Genomic DNA, 18,103 nt, shown 5'->3' with positions numbered 1-18,103 from the left:
TTCATTCTATGAATCATGTTTCCAGGTACTTTCATTTGACTTTGGACTGTCAGTGAAGTGGGATGGTGATGAATATTCTGAGATTTCTGTGCCATCATCTTATAAGAACAAAATGTGTGGTCTGTGTGGTAGCTACACAGGACTATATCAAGAATCATACATACTACCAGATGGCTCTATCGTAAGTTTGGCTTGTTTTTATTTGATGCTTCTTTTTTGTTGCTGTCTAATATTAACAAATTCAAATTAGATTTGAACTTGTCACTTTGAAGAGTTAGATTTCCGAACAACAAACGCCATGTGCACATCATACGTTAGAATATTGCAGAAAATTATGCCATTATGAACTGAAGAAAATAAAATGTTGTTGTTGCTCTCTATTTGTGTCTAAGTATATACTGCATACATTTTAGCAAAGATAAATTTCCGGGACCCGTCTTTTATTTCAATTTTTAACATGATGACGTCATCAAAATGAAACATAAAGATAGCAATTTTGGAAGGAAAATTGTTGTTTGTCGTGCGGATAACTAACTCGTCAAAGTGACTAGTTTAAATCTAGTTAATATTATTACTATTGGTAATCCTTGGCTATGTGCTTTAAGGCATAATGTAAAGTAAATATAATGTTTCAATTGACATTGCAGGAGACAGATCCAGCAGCATGGGGTAATGCATGGCAACTTGAAGATGATGATCCTGATTGTAATCCAGAACCAGAACCAAGTTCATTCCCATGTAGTGATGCCGATATTGCATTACAGGCTGAACAAGCTTGTAATATTATCAAAGATCCAACTGGTAAAGTTAGATTCTGTAATCAAAATGTCAAAAAGCAATATGCGGATAACTCCTTGTTATTGTATTGGATCATCTTTTTTTTTTCTGTATTATTCTTCTTTCCTTCCTGTTTGTGGCTCGCATATCTCAAAAACGTGTAAACATAACATTTAATAATTTTGTCAACAATATGGACATTTACATGAAGTTGTGCACCTCCTATTTTTCAATGACATCACAACATGACTTACACGCGAATTTATGAATTACAATGATTGAACATCTAGAAAAAAAAAACTAAAAAACTTTATTGACACGTTGTGAAAATTTAAGTCATATCAAGTGCATACTTTATATGGATTAAAAATGGCATGTTTCACAAAAAGTTAAACGTGCACATGCATTTAAAATTTAAATAATTTTAATTTAAATATTTAATAAATTTAATTTCTATGCGAATCATGACATTTTACGCACGTAAAAAATTCCCATGCGCGAACTTTTTACATGTAAGATGCGCACAGAGTATGAAAATCATGATATATATATATTGTGCTGCCCTCGATAACGGTCGCGTCTTCTAGACAGCCAGATAACCAAATAAGACACTAGATGTACATATAGTTAGAGTTTCATTACTAACGTTTATTATGCGTCGTATCGTAGTATATTATGTTGGTAAAACTGTGGAGGATTACAAAGAAAAACATTATCTAGACTACATTAAAAATAGCAATACAGCGTACAAACATTGTATTTAGCTGTTTAAGCAAAAAGGGTAATGTAACTGCTATACTAACCTAAATTAATTAATATCTTTAATTGCTATAACATTTCAACAAAGGTATAGGCATCAATGGTAAAATTATGCCTTATATGCATTAAGACTAGGAATGAATTAACAATAAATCATCGTCCTAGATTGTAGACTGTAATTATTAAGATAGATACTGTACATATATAGCCAGTACTATATAAAGTAGTAACTTGATTAAATAGTATATATGGACCTATATATGGCCTAATTAAAAGTTAAAATAACAATTATAAATTAACATGTACTCACACACTGTGATTCTCAAATAGAGACACGTCAAAGATATAAAAAGAAATGAAACTTGTAAACGAAAAGCATATTAAAGCTTGTGGACTTCTCTCAGTGAATGCTACTGTATTACTACAGTAATACTTTATACTGTACAATGTACAAATTAAGTCAATGCATTGGAATGTCCAAATCCAATGCCTTAATGATAATACAGTGTGGTACTCCATGGCCAGGTCAAAACTAGGAGTAACCATGGTAACAATTAAAGTTGCAATAAATAGATTTTATATTAAGGATAACTATACTAAGTAAATTTGTAAGGAAATTTATTTGGAGACAAAATATATATATATATATAAACATGAACGTGATTGGTTGAAACTGCATCACATGACTACCACTGCGAGCATTGTAAATTGTATATATCCTCGAGTACGATGATATTGACTGAGTAATTTTCACGTAATTATCGTGTCCCTGTCATTAAACATATAAAATCCAGTAAATTCTTAAGTACGATGATATTGACTGTGTAATTATGTCAAATCTTATATTTAACCTCTAAGGCAAGGCAATATCTGTATAATATTAACGAAATTATATGTTTACAATTCTAAATATTGATAATTTTAATTATGAAGATGAAAAATACAACAGCATTTAACTATAAGGAAAACTATTACTTTAGTATTGATACATTTAAATCAATGTTCAGTCAAACGTCAACTAATAGTTTTTTTATGTTTGCATTAAATTGCAGAAGTATTGTTAACAAATTTAAAGAATTTAAAAATTATGTATCCTCTCTCGATTTTGAATTTAATGTAATAGGACTTACTGAAACTTGGCTTTCAAGCAAACATCACCTTGGTTTTTATACACTTCCAAACTTTACACCCATCTTTAAAAACAGAGAAACCAAGACAGGGGGATATGTAACATTGTACATACACTCAAATATATCATATCAAATAAGAAATGACTTGTCTGCTATTATAAACGAGGGAGAGTGCATTTTAATTGAATTAAAGAATAATGATAAATCAATTATATGTGGAATAATCTACAGGTCACCTAAAGCCCATATTCCAACATTTAATTAATAATCAACTTTGTGAATTAATGCACATGATAAGCAATGAAAACAAAAAGGCATACCTTATGGGTGACTTTAACCTAGATCTACAAAAATATAACTGTGACAATAATGTTCAAACTCATGTAGACAACATGCTAACAGAATCTTTCATTCCACTAGTTAATAAACCCACTTGAATCACAACAGTAATTGACAATATTCGTACAAATTATCAAGAATTACAAAATACTAGATGGTACGCTCGCTTCGCTCGCGTACCATCTAGGTCGTGCCCACAGATGGTTCTCGAATACACAGTAATTTCAGCGTAACAAAACTGGCGATTTCAAATGTACGTACCGCAGGACTATAATACATTGTCGTTTACAGAAACGAATAAATAGACACGATGATTTATGTAGTCAACTAAAATTAGCACCCTGGGAATTACTTCCGAAGGAGAAACTTATCACAAAATGAGTCCAAATTTTTGATTTGGACTCATTTAAAGAAACCCAATTTGTGTTTTGTATGTAACATTAGGGTTGAGGGATGGGAAAGCGGATAGGTACAAAGAGGAACAATTTTTAAATATATTCTTTATCCACTCAGTAACGAAATATTTTGTTCATGTTTTATAGGCCTATAAATAATATACCTCTAAATACAGTAAAACATTTGCGATTTAATACTTTGTTTATTTTATTTATTTATTTATTTATTTATTTCTTTTAAATATTCATTGTACACTAATTTTCCCCGTGTATGGCAAGAGATTCCTAATTATATTAGAGAACATTCTTTATTTAGTTTACTTAAAACTGTCACTGTCATAATCGATTGAAATATTAAAGTACATGTCACGATACACCACTACGACGTTTATATTTTTGGTAATTATTAATTAATACAAACGTTGAGAAAGAACTGTCATTATAAAGTTTATTTGTATATAATAATGTGTTTATATATCTAACAGTAGAGCCTATCCACAATCTCAGTAATAAAGTTTATTTGGATATATTTTTATATTACATCTAACAGTACGAACATTCACAGTAAGAAATGTTCGATTCAAATGAGGACCAAAAATAGTTAATAGGTATTTACAGTATTGTCAAAGTATTGCAAGTTTATTCTCAAAGGGCCCATATATTTACCTACTGTATGTGTTAAACCAAGGGCTCATAAATTTACCTACTTGTGTTAAACCAAACTCTGGCAGACTGAGAGATTGGGATGTTCCATTCATCGCAAATCAATACATTTGTATAATCGTATATTAAATCTATCAAAATAGTATTTTTTTAAGAAAATCGGCCTGTCTTCAACATTATGATGGTGTACTCTAGCTGTTCAACCAGTTTTCAGCCGCCTTGAATTTTTGTGGCGGGTATTTTTCAAGATGGACATCCATTAGACAGTGTATACCACGATCGGAAAACACCCCTATTTGGGGAAAATCGTTGAACCTAAATTTGTTTTAATCGTCAATAACTAATTATCTAACTTAATTTAATTAGTAAACAGGGTTACATCAGGTGGTTAAAATCAGTACCGAAAGTACGAACCAACTTTATATACCATCGAGTAAAAATTCTAGAAGTAAGGCGCGATTTACCGAATTTTGCCCTTACGTAAATTTATACATAGATTAACACAGTGGTATTAGTTAATATGTTTTCCATTTCCCTCAAGATTTTGATATTGTCTAGGTCAATCAATTATCTTTTGCAAATATTTTAATTTTGATGATGTCATAGATAAAAAGAATTGACTAACATGGGTCACTTATTTTCATCTTTACAGTAAATTTAAATCTCTTATAGCTTCTCAGAATGAAAAGTTATACTCATAATTAAAACTTTTTCTGGAAGCTGTTGAATTGTAGAAACGAATTAATGTAAACATTTTTCATATGGCCAGTTGAATTAAAAAGGTCGAATTTTCATCTTTTTGATCATAGCTCATAGCGAGCATCTATATTCTACGTATTCGAATCTCAACATGTTTTAACTAGTGTTTTAATATGTTGTTGCACAGACAATTTTCTTCTGAAATTGCTTACTACGTGTTTCATTATGATTAAATCATCCTGTTAAAAATTGCAATAAATAGTGGGTCCTGTAATTTCACCTATGCTACACTGTATGTACAGTATATAGTATATACTGTATATACTTAGACACAAAACAGAAAGCACACTGACAACATTTTATTTTTTTCAGGTCATAATGACGTAATCTTTTTTTGTGCGCAATATTTTAACATGTAATGTGCACGTGGCGTTTGTCGTGCGAATAACTAATTTGTCAGAATTGTCAGTTTTGACAAGTTCAAATCTAGTAATATTATTGTTTTTGGTCACCAATGAATATTAATCAGAAGTGAGAATAGGCTAAAGCCCTGATATTACAGTAATCAAACAGAAAAATAAAACCTTATATTACTTTGCCTATGTAAATACATAGGATCAACTGTTCTATGCCACTAGATTATGCCCATTGATGGGTTTTGAAGTCTTTAGATCCATAAACTAAAACACTAACTATTTAGGCAAAGACAACTGGCTTTTAAATATATTTTCAACTGGCTTTTTAAAATATTTTAAAATAATGCATGGCCTCTGTCCCTCATCCTTTAATGAGTTTGTGAGATCAAGTGAGAGGTGTGAAGGGCGTTTAATACATTGGAAGGCTAAAGACCAATACATTTTTAAATTCATCGTTGGTTATTTTCCCTAGATTATGGGAGCAACTTCCCAATGAAATTAAACAATGTGCTACAAATTCAGACTTTAAAGCCAAACTCACCAAATATTTGATCTCAAAATATTAAGTTGTAATTGTTTATTCAATGAAGCTTATTTTAAATTGGTGTATCCCATTTTTAATTAATTTGTACTACTTTACTTAGTTTTGTTATTTTTGTTTTTATATAATAATGATGGAGTAAGAGCAGTTTTCTGTTTGGGCTCATGCCTATTACTTTACTTTATTACTCGTACTTTTACCGAATAAATATTACTACTATTATTATTATTATTATTTTACATAACCTATTTATGTTTTTGATTTCTGTCCAATAAAAATTGTTCCACCACAGCCAAAGCCCACCTCTGATCATGTATGTAAAATGTGAAAATAGATTGTTTTTAACAAAACATTTTGAGTGGAATCTAATACAGAATATTCATTCATTCAACTTTATTCACATATATAATACATACAGTATAATTTGTGAAAAGCCAAAACAATCGCTATCACTAATCACAGTTTGACTCCTGTCACAAAAATGAATTGGTCAAAAAGCATTTGATCTAACAACACTAATGTTAACAATTCAATAAAAAAGAAACAACTATAAAAAAGAAATAAAGTAATTAGTGCTAACATTAATGTTTTTGTAATAGTAAACATTTAACTTCATTTATGAATTTAAATATTGAAGAGGTACATTATTCCAAAGTTGAACTCCATTAAAAGAAATTCTAAATTTTCCAGCATCTGTACGAGCATATAAATAACTATACAAAGTTCATCCTTTTTTAGTTCATACTTTACTTTCTTAACACAAATAATTAATTACCGTAATGTCTTTTTTTCAGGTTTTTTTGCACCTTGTCACGAAACTATTCTAAATGAAGAATACTACATTAGCTGCAAGTATGATATGTGTTTATCCTTACCAGACGATGATACTGCATATTGTGACAGCGTGAAAACATATGCCGATGCATGTGTACAAGGTGGTATTGAAGAAGTGGCTGCCTACAGAAATCAAGGAATTTGTCGTAAGTTAATGTACACAGTTTTCTTATTTATTAATAGCTAGCAGATAGATATGTATACAATCATCATAGTATAACGTTCTAGTAGAAATCAAACTGCACACCGTATAGTCAGTTTATTTAAAGTACAAAACAATGTCTCAATATCTTGGTCTGTCATATAACAAAATAATAATAATAGTATATCTTGCTTATATTTTTAAATATAAAATTCAAAGGTGTAAGTATATTTATTATATTACATTTTGCGAGCTTTATAAAACAGTTGATAATTTTAAAAATATGGTAACAATTTTTATTCTTTTTATTTTGTCTTCTGAATCTTTCAACAATATCTATATCTTGGATCGATTACCCTAGATTTTGTAATATTTTTATTTTCAAATATTTAGTAAGAATATATAATTTAGTTAGCATAATTATCTAAGCTATTGTTTTTGTAGCAATGGAATGCCCAGAAAATCTTGAGTATAATTATTGTGGAGTTGGATGTCCATTAACATGTGGGGATACATCTAATGATACATGTGTTGAAAATCGTTGTTATGAAGGATGTTTTTGTCCAGAGGGTCTCTACCATGATGGCGATAATTGTGTAACCCAACAGGATTGTGGATGTACTGATGCTAACGGCATTTATTACTCGGTAAGTTATTTATGCTTTTTATTTACATCATTTTGTTTTTTGTTTCTGGACGTGAATGTGTTTTTTGAATTCTATTAACTGAATTGTGCATTGACTGACTAATGTGTAGTACAGTAGGTAAATAATAACAATTGTAGAAAAACAAAAAGGACAAAATATGTTATGGTTTGTAAGTTTAAGAAATAGAAAGATATTCAGTGTATAATTACATTTAGTATTTAAAACGCATCCTACAGTACATATAATTTAGGGTTTTTTTAACTAAAATTCTCAATATGATTTTTTTTTATTTTTGATAACAATTTGCTGATGAATTGACTTTTACTACTAATTTCGCCTGTCTTAACAGAATCTTTTGAAATATGGTATATTGTTATTACTTATTATAACCATATCTTTTTTATTTTTCTAGAATGTAGGTAAAATTTCAGAAAATATTTAATGAAAAGCATAATTATCATTATTAGATTGGGGGAGTTTACCAACATCCTGATTGTACACAAGAATGTACGTGTCAAAGTGATGGAATATTCAACTGTAGAACTCAAACTTGTCATAGCAATGCAGTGTGTGAAATTCAAGATGGAGTACGAGACTGTTATTGTAACTCGGGGTACAAGGGTGATGGTGAAACATGTGAAGGTATGTTACTAAAATTAAATTGTAAAAATGTAATTTCATTGTAAAATGGTTGAAAATAAAAGCAGTAAAATTGTATGAAACTATTTTAACAAAATTTCAGAAATCGATGAATGTACTGATGAAGTGTATCAAGATAACTGCCATGAAGCTGCTACATGTACAAACATCATTGCATCATTTACCTGTGCATGTAACTCAGGTTACACAGGAGATGGTGTTAATTGTATTAACATCAATGAATGTACTGAACAAGCTGCAACTGCTTGTCATGAACTTGCCGATTGCACTGACATTCCAGGAAGCCATGTATGTGATTGCCGCCAAGGATTCCGCTTTGCTGCCGATGATTTTACTTGTGTTGGTAAGTTGCCATTTATAAGCAATTAGTATATTAGATAATAGTACTGAAATATTATAATTTCCTGAGAAAAAAAATATGAAGGAGCATCAATTGTAAGTTTTGTATATTTTATAGATGTTCCTGAATGTGAAGAAAATCTACATGACTGTGACTCTAGTAGTACATACTGCAACAATACTATAGGATCATTTATATGTGAATGTATAGCTGGATACAAACGATCAAATCATCGCTCCTGCATTGATATTGATGAATGTATTGAGAACTCTCACAATTGTCATGAAAATGGAGAATGTATTAATGAAGTTGCTTCCTTTAGATGTCAATGTCAAAATGGCTTCTTAGGAGATGGTGTTGCAGAATGTAATGGTAATACTTGGTTTGAAAAATTCAACAAAATGAGTGGGCATGGTTTAGGAAAAAAAAGTAGCTAGAAATAGTTCATTTGATAATAAGATAGATACATTAATAGCAAATTTTAATATGGCTCCAGTAAATGTATTATATTATATACAGTATTATATTATAACACACCTGATTGCATTCTTGCAATTTGATTTTTATTAACTGAATGTGTTCGGATATTAACTTGTTATGCGCGCCATCTATAACTAACTCCACATCTAAAGCACTATCTTTTTTAATGAACTAGCTTCCTGGCCTAGCATTTGTCAATAATTTATGATGAATAAAATTGAATAAAAGCAGGTGTGCTATAAAACAAATAATAAATGTTTTGTATTTGTTGAATGGAGAGAATTTTATTCAATGAAAAATTGGCTGCTCTATTTTCAACCGGCTCCGCCTCATTACACATTATTACAGTCAATTTTTTAATTTCTAACATTCAGTGTTTGTATATTACCTCATAAATTAATGATCAATTTCAAATTATCTAATAAAATTATGTACTTTACCAATAATATAATGTTATAATTTTAGATATTGATGAGTGTACACTGGCAACAGATAACTGTGCAGAGCATGCCACATGTGCCAATTCAATTGGTGCATTTGAATGTAATTGCACCGAAGGCTATTCTGGGGATGGTACAGTCTGTGAAGATACAGATGAATGTACATTAGACTTACACAACTGTCATGATAATGCCCAGTGTACCAATATTGAGGCTAGCTACACTTGTCATTGTCTGGATGGATTTGTAGGTGATGGTATTAACCAATGTCAAGGTAGGTTTTATTTACAGATTATGGTTTATGTTTATACTTAATGGTAGTTATTGCAAATTAAATTACATTTACATAGATATATTCAGTAATACATCCCAAAATACCACAAAAGTAAATGTCTCACATGTTATACGTTTTAACAAGGATTTTTAAGGTTGTGCTAAAACAATGTTCTTAAAATTCTTCTCTAGATTTTAGACAAACACAATTTCTAGTGATTTAATAATACAGTAATAACCATTGAAAGATGAGCATTCATTATTTTTTTTAAACATTTACCAGATGTTGATGAATGTGAACTTGGTATTGATGATTGTCATCACAATGCCTCGTGTACTAACTTGGCTGGTACATATCAATGTACATGTGCCGCAGGATATCAAGGCAGTGGAATAACTTGTTCAGGTATTTTTTCTTCAAAAACCTGTGTCTATTATCAATTATTAATTTATACACCACAGTATTAACATGAGTGAGTGGCTGAGCGGTTAAGACAGTGGAACCGTAATTACGTAGTCATAACATCGGCAGGGGTTCGAGGCTCACTCACTCCATGGTTCTGGTGGTAGAACGATTCTTCTCAGATAAGGACTATAAACCGTAGGTCCAGTGTACACATCTAGCTCATGTGCACTTTAAAGAAACAAGTACATCTTTCAAGACGAGTAGGGCGTTACTCCGGTGTATTAGTACATCACAGCCACTAATCATAACTGGGCCCTCTGGGAGACCAGTCTTTGACTGAAGAGATTGCCCAGTATAAATAAAATATTTCAAACATTTTTAGATTTGTTCCTATTTCATATCTATATACCATATTTATTAGGATAAATGCCCTAGGATGTTTATTGTTCAGGAGGGTTTTATGGGGGATAGCATTATTTTGAGCTAAGCTTTTTTTTAAAGTGTAATATGTTATAACTGGCTGTGGATGTGAAAAAAAAAATTATACCAAGAAGAGATAAAATACAGTAAAAATTGCATAAAAATGCTTGGTAAATTGTAGATCATGAAAGGCAATGAATTCTACTACAAATAGAAATACAATATTGTGTGTATATTAATGTGGTGGGTGTTTATTCAAGAACAAATTAATGCCCACATTCGAGGGTTAATTAAAATGTGGGTGTTTTTTTCAATTTGTGTAAGTATATGATATATGATGATATTGATTAATAAATGTATCTTATAATTGTTCTTTTATTGGAACAAGACTTTGACGAGTGCACATCAGAAGATTCACCATGTGATGAGAATGCTCAGTGTTTCAATGAAATTGGAAGTTATAGATGTTTCTGTAATCAAGGCTACACAGGATCTGGTGCCCATTGCAATGGTATGCATGCTACATTAGGTTTAGCTGTTGGAAAGCTTTGCTCTAACCTATTTATCTTGCTCAGTTCAAAGTAAATTCAGAGGTCTAAAACAAATGTTCATCAATTATACATCATGTAATATTGAAAACGTACTACTTCATTGTGCCCACAACCATATTTTTAAAATAAAATTAATTAGAACTGAAAGGATATTGTATGTTCTAATATTTTTATGAAACTTGTAATCCAAAAATGTATAATATTAATTTATTTCTGTCATTCTTGTGAAATTGGCTACAGATGAGCAATAAAATTGTTTTCTAAGTGGCACCACTTATATATTAAATATATCATGGATATTCACTGTATATGGATTTTTGTTTAAACATGTTCATAACAAAATTTGTTTGATTGTGTTTATTTGTTTAATAGATGTTGATGAATGCAGTGAGGATATAGATGAATGTCACGATCTTGCCACTTGTAGCAATGAAGATGGTACTTACATCTGTGAATGCCCATCTGGTTATGAGGGTGATGGCAGAGATTGTCTCAGTAAGTTAATTAAGTTGCTTTTAATGTTTAGAAATGGTAAAAAGCAAAATCAGCCTTTTTCAAGAGTTACATCTTTCTATTAAAAATGAATTGTAGTGAGAGAAGTAACTAGAAATATGAAGAATACAGTAAAGAACATTCTGTGTCTTTTTATTTGTATAGATATTGATGAATGTACAACAGAAACAGACAGCTGTGATGAGCATGCTGACTGTCAAGACACTGATGGCAGCTTTGAATGTACTTGTCATGAAGGTTACCGTGGAGATGGTGTTAATTGTGAAGGTAGACAGTTTTTTACATGAAAACTAAAATTTTCCAAACTAAATATAAGTTTACAGATATAGCCTGAAAATTTCATAAAGACAATGTTTTAGTAATCCAAAAACATTTTTTATCAATTGTGTGTTCAAATTGTTTCCTGCTTTTAACTTAGTAACATCTACTTTAATAGAAATCGATGAATGTTCTGAAAATTCTGAGCTCTGTGGTGCTAATGAAGATTGTACAAACTTAGATCCATTTTATGAATGTTCATGCTCAAGTGGTTTCTTAAGGTCTGAAGATACCAATATTTGTACAGGTAAAATTATGTTGTAATTTAAATTATTCAACAGCATTGGTAATTCTGACCATTTACAGTGTATGTTAAGCAAAACAAAAAACAATATGTATTCGTAATTTTCTTATATACCTACTTTTTCACTGTGAATTTTATAAAACAGTAGAAACTTCATATGTATTGAGATTCAATGTTTACATTGTTTTGATGCAATTTTCTTTAGACACTGATGAGTGTAGTGAGAATCGTGATAACTGTCACAATTTTGCTACATGTAGCAACTTAGCTGGTTCTTTTAATTGTGATTGTAATGAGGGATATGAAGGCAATGGTGTACAGTGTACTGGTTAGTACTTCTATTTACTAGAAACAATAAAAATGTAAAATGCATTTAATTTCCTAGTTAAAAAGATTTAAATAAATAGTTTTTATTCTATGAAAATTGTATAGGCCTAATGGTAATTAATTTAAATTCCACATAATAATACCCTAATTTGCTTATAGCACAAATCTAAAAGTTTGTTTCTGTAAATAATATATTTAGATGTAAGCCCTGAATTATATACATATTGCATATACATATTCATTGTAATAAAAGTTATAATTAAGAATTTCCACAGAGCATTGGACAAAGTTATAATTAAGCATTTCCACAGAGCATTGGACAATTGAAATGGTAACTACCTTAATATGTTTTTTTTTTCTTAGACATTGATGAATGCATTGAAGGTTCACACAATTGTGTTGCTCAGTCAACCTGTACAAACACACCTGGATCATTTAGATGCACCTGTAATGAGGGATATGAAGGCATTCCAACTGATAGTTGTATTGGTAAGATCACTATCATGCTGTCAAATCATTTAGTCACATATATAGTTTTAAGTGCATATTAGATGAGTTTACACTCAAGTGATGATGATAGTAACCATGCAATTGCTTACAAATGCTTGATTTGTTCTGCACATTATGCATTAAACATTCCAAATACATATGCTCACTTGTATAGGTAAATAACAAAACTACTGCTTTTCATATGAAACTGGTCTAAGCAAAAGTACACCATCAAACCAAGTTGAACACAGTAATGATATTAAAAGTTGTAAATCTTAAATATTTGACATATTTCTGTATGCATTATGTGATAGAGTTGATGTAATGTATGTATTGTAATTACTTAAAGATATCAATGAGTGTGATGAAAATCAACCGAGACATAACTGTGGACAGAATACAATCTGTGAGAACAGCCCTGGCTCATTTGCATGTTCCTGTATTCAAGGCTATGAAGGAGATCCTACTATCAACTGCACAGGTAAATGTTAGGTGTACTGTACATCAGGTATATTTTTGTGTAACAGTACTCTACATGTACAGAAGATGTACAGTATAGCAATTGTACAGTACAGCAGGCACGTTTTATGTGTACAAGTACAGCAGGTTCGTATTAGATGTTCATGTACAGGAATTTTACAGTCTTTTAGGTGTACAGTACAGTCTTTTAGGTGTACAGTACAGTCTTTTAGGTGTACAGTATATAATATACAGCTGGTGTGTTTTAGTTGTTCATGCACATATATAGCTGGTGACTTTGTCTTGTTCTGGTGTGTTCTAGATGCACATGTACAACTGGTGTTCTAGGTGTACATGTACAGCTGGTGTGTTCTAGGTGCACATGTACAACTGGTGTGTTCTAGGTGTACATGTACAGCTGGTGTGTTCTAGGTGCACATGTACAACTGGTGTGTTCTAGGTGTACATGTACACAGCTGGTGTGTTCTAGGTGCACATGTACAGCTGGTGTGTTCTAGGTGCACATGTACAGCTGGTGGGTTCTAGGTGTACATGTACAGCTGGTGTGTTCTAGGTGCACATGTACAGCTGGTGTGTTCTAGGTGCACATGTACAGCTGGTGGGTTCTAGGTGCACATGTACAGCTGGTGGGTTTGGGTTGTTCATGTACAACTGGTGTGCTAGGTGCACATGTACAGCTGGTGGTTTTGGGTTTTTCATATACAAGTGTTCTAGGTGTACATGTACAGCTGGTGGTTTTGGGCTGTTCATGTACAGCTGGTGTTTTCTAGGTGCACATGTACAGCTGGTGGGTTTGGGTTGTTCATGTACAACTGGTGTGCTAGGTGCACATGTACAGCTGGTGGGTTGGGGTTGTTCATATACAAGTGTTCTAGGTACATATGTATAGCTGGTGGGTTTAGGTTGTTCATGTACAGCTGGTGTTTTCTAGGTGTACATGCCACAGCTGTTGCTGTTAAATTGACTACCACTGTTAAATAAATAATTACTTTTTATTGTTTGGCTAGATATCAACGAATGTACAGGAGAACCATGTGATTTAACCCAAAAATGTTACAATCATGCCGGATCATTCAACTGTGTATGTAAAGATGGATATGTGACTAATGATGATGGGTCATGCACTGGTTTGTAAAATTTTATTCTTATTATCATTAACTATTTTTCTTTTAATTAAATATTTTCATTGTATTTATAAGCCATGTTACTATTACAAATTAAAATATACTACTAAAACTCTATTTAGATTTGTTATAATCTTAATTATATCCAAAATGTTCTACATTTTTTTTTATATTAATATAAGAAATTATATTATCATTTAATTGTGTTGTAAATCCTACTTTATTAAAAGAAATCTTAATACAATTATAATTTAATGTTCAAAGGCAAACTATTAGAATAAATCATTCAATAATTTATAACTTTTTAACTTATTTTATAATTATAATCATCATTACAAATCTAAAAACTATTGCATCTTTCAGATATCAATGAGTGTGAGTCTGAAGGTGCATGTGGAGAGAATACTGAGTGTGTAAACAGTGAACCAGGTTATCAGTGTCAATGTGATGAAGGTTTTGCTTCTGCTGAAGGTTTAAGTTGTACTAGTAAGTTCATATAAACTATTATTACTACTACAAACTACTACTGTTAATTTTATTTCAGATCACTTTTGTTTTAAAATGCAATCAAACTAGGTTCCTTTATTCATATTCAAAGAAACTGAAAAATGTTTTTTGAAATAATAAATGCTAATAATTATACAAAATAATGAATGTCGCCTCGTTGATGTACAGTATAACCTTTCATTATTCACCAAATTCCATTATTTAATAATAATAATAGTTCATTCTTATATAGTGCATATAAGCAAGCTTTCAATGCGCTGAACATTATTACCCCAGTCATTTTTTGGGATCAAACACGGAAACATACTCCCATAATGCAGCTAGTAATCGTGCCATTACACGAATTTAAAACATTCATTATTTGTTTTATATACTCATCTAAATAGATTCCTGTTATTTAGATGAGTATATAAATATCAAATAAAAGGTAGGCCTAGCCAAGGCCTACATTTGATTCACATCACATTGATTAATTAACAGTTGGTTTTTAATAATTATATTAAATGTTTTTATTCATATGGATTTTATAAATGCACCTACTGTTAGTGTTAATTATGTCAACAAACGACCAAACAATCCTAGACCTAGCAAGGCTAAAATGCCTAGGCCTAATACTAACAGGCCTAGACTGAAGACAGCAATACGAAACTTTGACAGGCAACTGGAACTCATCTAGGATATATATGTTTTTTCCAATGATTCCACGTCTTGTAGAGATGTTCCCAATAATTAATTGATCTAAAGTTAATTTAAATGCCTTTTTGATCTAAATTAGTACATATATATCTCTTCAAAAATGTACTTCCATCGCGAAACCAGTCGTAACAATAACATTTGCGGCCAAAGTACAAAATAGGTGCCGCTGTTGTATTTCAAAAGCAATAGTATAAAAAAAAAATTCCAAACGCGAACAGATTTTATTTTTCTTACACGAAAAAAAGTACTATATTAAACTATCGTTTAATAGTGCGTACTATTCAATGCCATATGACCCACAATCGTCCAATCAAATTGAATTTAGGAATTTATTTATTTATTTTGTTATATAATATTTATTAGCTTATTTAGGGATATAGAGTATTGTTTAATTGGATCTTGTATTTTTATAGACATCAATGAATGTGATGATGGTACACACTCTTGCACTGAAAGACAAGAATGTGAAGACACAGAAGGTGGATTTAATTGTCATTGCCTTGAAGGTCATAGAGAAAGTCAAACTGGCACTGATTGTGAATGTAAATATAACCTATTTTTTTTAAATATTTAATTGAATTGGGTAAATAACAAAATACAAAACAAACACTCAAGTTTAAATCAATAATATTATTATTATTATTATTCATTTCTCTCTGTAGAGATTTTATATAACTATTATCTCAAAAAGTCAATGATCATTAAAATTCCACAATATCTTTCAAATAATTTAATTTACTTGTAATAAGCTTTCACTGTTATCACTCATCCGTGACTCCATTTTCTGAAATCAAATTATCAATCATATGTCCATAACTCACCATTACATATCAATAAAATTCACTATATATAAACTTCAGGAAATGTACGGTCATGCACGGCAAATCATGCAAATTTAAATGCTTAAAATTAATTGATTAATTTAGAGCTTTTGCATGTGCGATACTTTGGAAACATAAAAATATGATTTTTTTGTACAAATCTACTCAACATTCACCAGATTTTAAAATGACAAAATGCGCACATTAATTGCACAAAAGTGCTGGAAAAGCCTTTTAAAAATAAAGATAAATCTTCAAAATGGAAGAGAATCCCCATTTTTTTTAACTTATTATGAAATCAAAGCGTCTGGAATGTAAGCTCTGTCTATACACTATCAAACAAGTTTGACAAAAAAGTGTGATGTGCCCAAATATGGTAGTGATATGGTCAAATATGGTAATGATTTGACATTATCATGTCCATATATGGGCACATCACATCACATAAAGTTTGATAGTGTAGACAAGGCTGTAGATATGAATTCATGTGATGTGGAAAATATTATAACGTCGTCATATGGCCACCTAAATTTTAAAATTAAGATTTTTTCTTTTTCATCATAAATTAGCAAATTCAAAAGAGTGCATCTTGCTTATCTGTACTCGATTTTCTCTCAAATTTTAATATGTGCTTGCTCAACCAATTATCTTTCTCATAAATTCCCACCATGTTCATTTTGATGACATCATCATACCTAAAAATGTGAATAACATATGGGTCACGTATATATATATAATTCAATATACTGAATATCTTACAGATATGAATCAGATGTTGTGACGTTATCATTTGGCCAGTTGAATTTAAAAAGTTATACAAGAACGTGCACCGCGCTCCTACGTGTACAATATTTTTTTTCCAAATCTTGCATCTTTTTGCTCAAATCATCACTTTCCAAAATTTTCATAATACCAAAAAATTAGAACATATGTGGGTCATGCAATTTCACCACATAGTATATACTGTACAATTCTCTATGACATATAATAGGCTATAGCGTATATGCATAAGGTCATAGGATGGCATGTGTCAACGTTTTGTGCTCATATTGTAATGTATTTTAACAAATATGTTGGTAAAATGATCTAAATTAAACTATAGTTTTATTTAATTTTATTAGCTATCGATGAATGTGTAGAAGGATCTCACAATTGTACTGAACATCAACAGTGCTTTGATACTACAACAAGCTTTTATTGTAACTGCATTGAAGGTTACACAGCAAATAATGAAACCGGTGCCTGTGATGGTATATATTATCAGCCTATTTGTTTTACTTCCTTGACAAAATGACATTAGCCACAATTTCAGACAAGTACCCTTAAGCAAGCAAAGGAGATTATTAGAATATTCTACTTTAATATTGTATCTTCCTATTTTAATATATCATTTCTTGCAAGGGCATCAATCAATGCTTCTTGGTTAGTAGAATGTGGAATTCTACTGAAATTTTGAAATTTAAATTGTCAGCAACTTTACTGAATACTTTTCTGATAATCTGACTCTGTGATTCACAGTAAAATCAAATATTTTTTGGTTCTGAATGTAGAGTAAATTTTCTATTTAAATAAAATAGGTGTGCTTAGTCAAACAGCTCTATAAGGTGGTGAACTATGATTGTGTCTCATTTTGCCCATTATTTATAGTTTCTTTTTATTAACTGTATTTTAG

At 30.8% G+C, this 18,103-nt stretch overlaps 1 protein-coding gene across 1 annotated transcript in view; it reads left to right on the top strand.

Moving 5' to 3' along the window:
- The window catches only part of LOC140039369 (uncharacterized), a 203,269-nt gene that overhangs the window by 142,255 nt on the left and 42,911 nt on the right, over positions 1-18,103 (top strand). Inside the window, exons 184-203 of the mRNA XM_072084972.1 lie at positions 26-181; positions 648-801; positions 6,514-6,699; positions 7,140-7,342; positions 7,810-7,984; positions 8,085-8,345; positions 8,460-8,714; positions 9,288-9,536; positions 9,819-9,941; positions 10,750-10,872; positions 11,285-11,407; positions 11,570-11,692; positions 11,862-11,990; positions 12,193-12,315; positions 12,678-12,803; positions 13,153-13,284; positions 14,291-14,410; positions 14,771-14,893; positions 16,024-16,152; positions 17,553-17,681. Of these exons, the coding sequence (XP_071941073.1) occupies positions 26-181; positions 648-801; positions 6,514-6,699; positions 7,140-7,342; positions 7,810-7,984; positions 8,085-8,345; positions 8,460-8,714; positions 9,288-9,536; positions 9,819-9,941; positions 10,750-10,872; positions 11,285-11,407; positions 11,570-11,692; positions 11,862-11,990; positions 12,193-12,315; positions 12,678-12,803; positions 13,153-13,284; positions 14,291-14,410; positions 14,771-14,893; positions 16,024-16,152; positions 17,553-17,681 (3,142 nt within the window). The remainder of the gene's footprint in view (positions 1-25; positions 182-647; positions 802-6,513; positions 6,700-7,139; positions 7,343-7,809; positions 7,985-8,084; positions 8,346-8,459; positions 8,715-9,287; positions 9,537-9,818; positions 9,942-10,749; positions 10,873-11,284; positions 11,408-11,569; positions 11,693-11,861; positions 11,991-12,192; positions 12,316-12,677; positions 12,804-13,152; positions 13,285-14,290; positions 14,411-14,770; positions 14,894-16,023; positions 16,153-17,552; positions 17,682-18,103) is intronic.

This window comes from Antedon mediterranea, chromosome 2 (genome assembly GCF_964355755.1).
Source record: "Antedon mediterranea chromosome 2, ecAntMedi1.1, whole genome shotgun sequence".
Taxonomy (NCBI): Eukaryota; Metazoa; Echinodermata; class Crinoidea; order Comatulida; family Antedonidae; genus Antedon; species Antedon mediterranea.
Note: the sequence above shows the minus strand (reverse complement) of the source record. Positions and strands in the feature narration are given on the sequence as shown.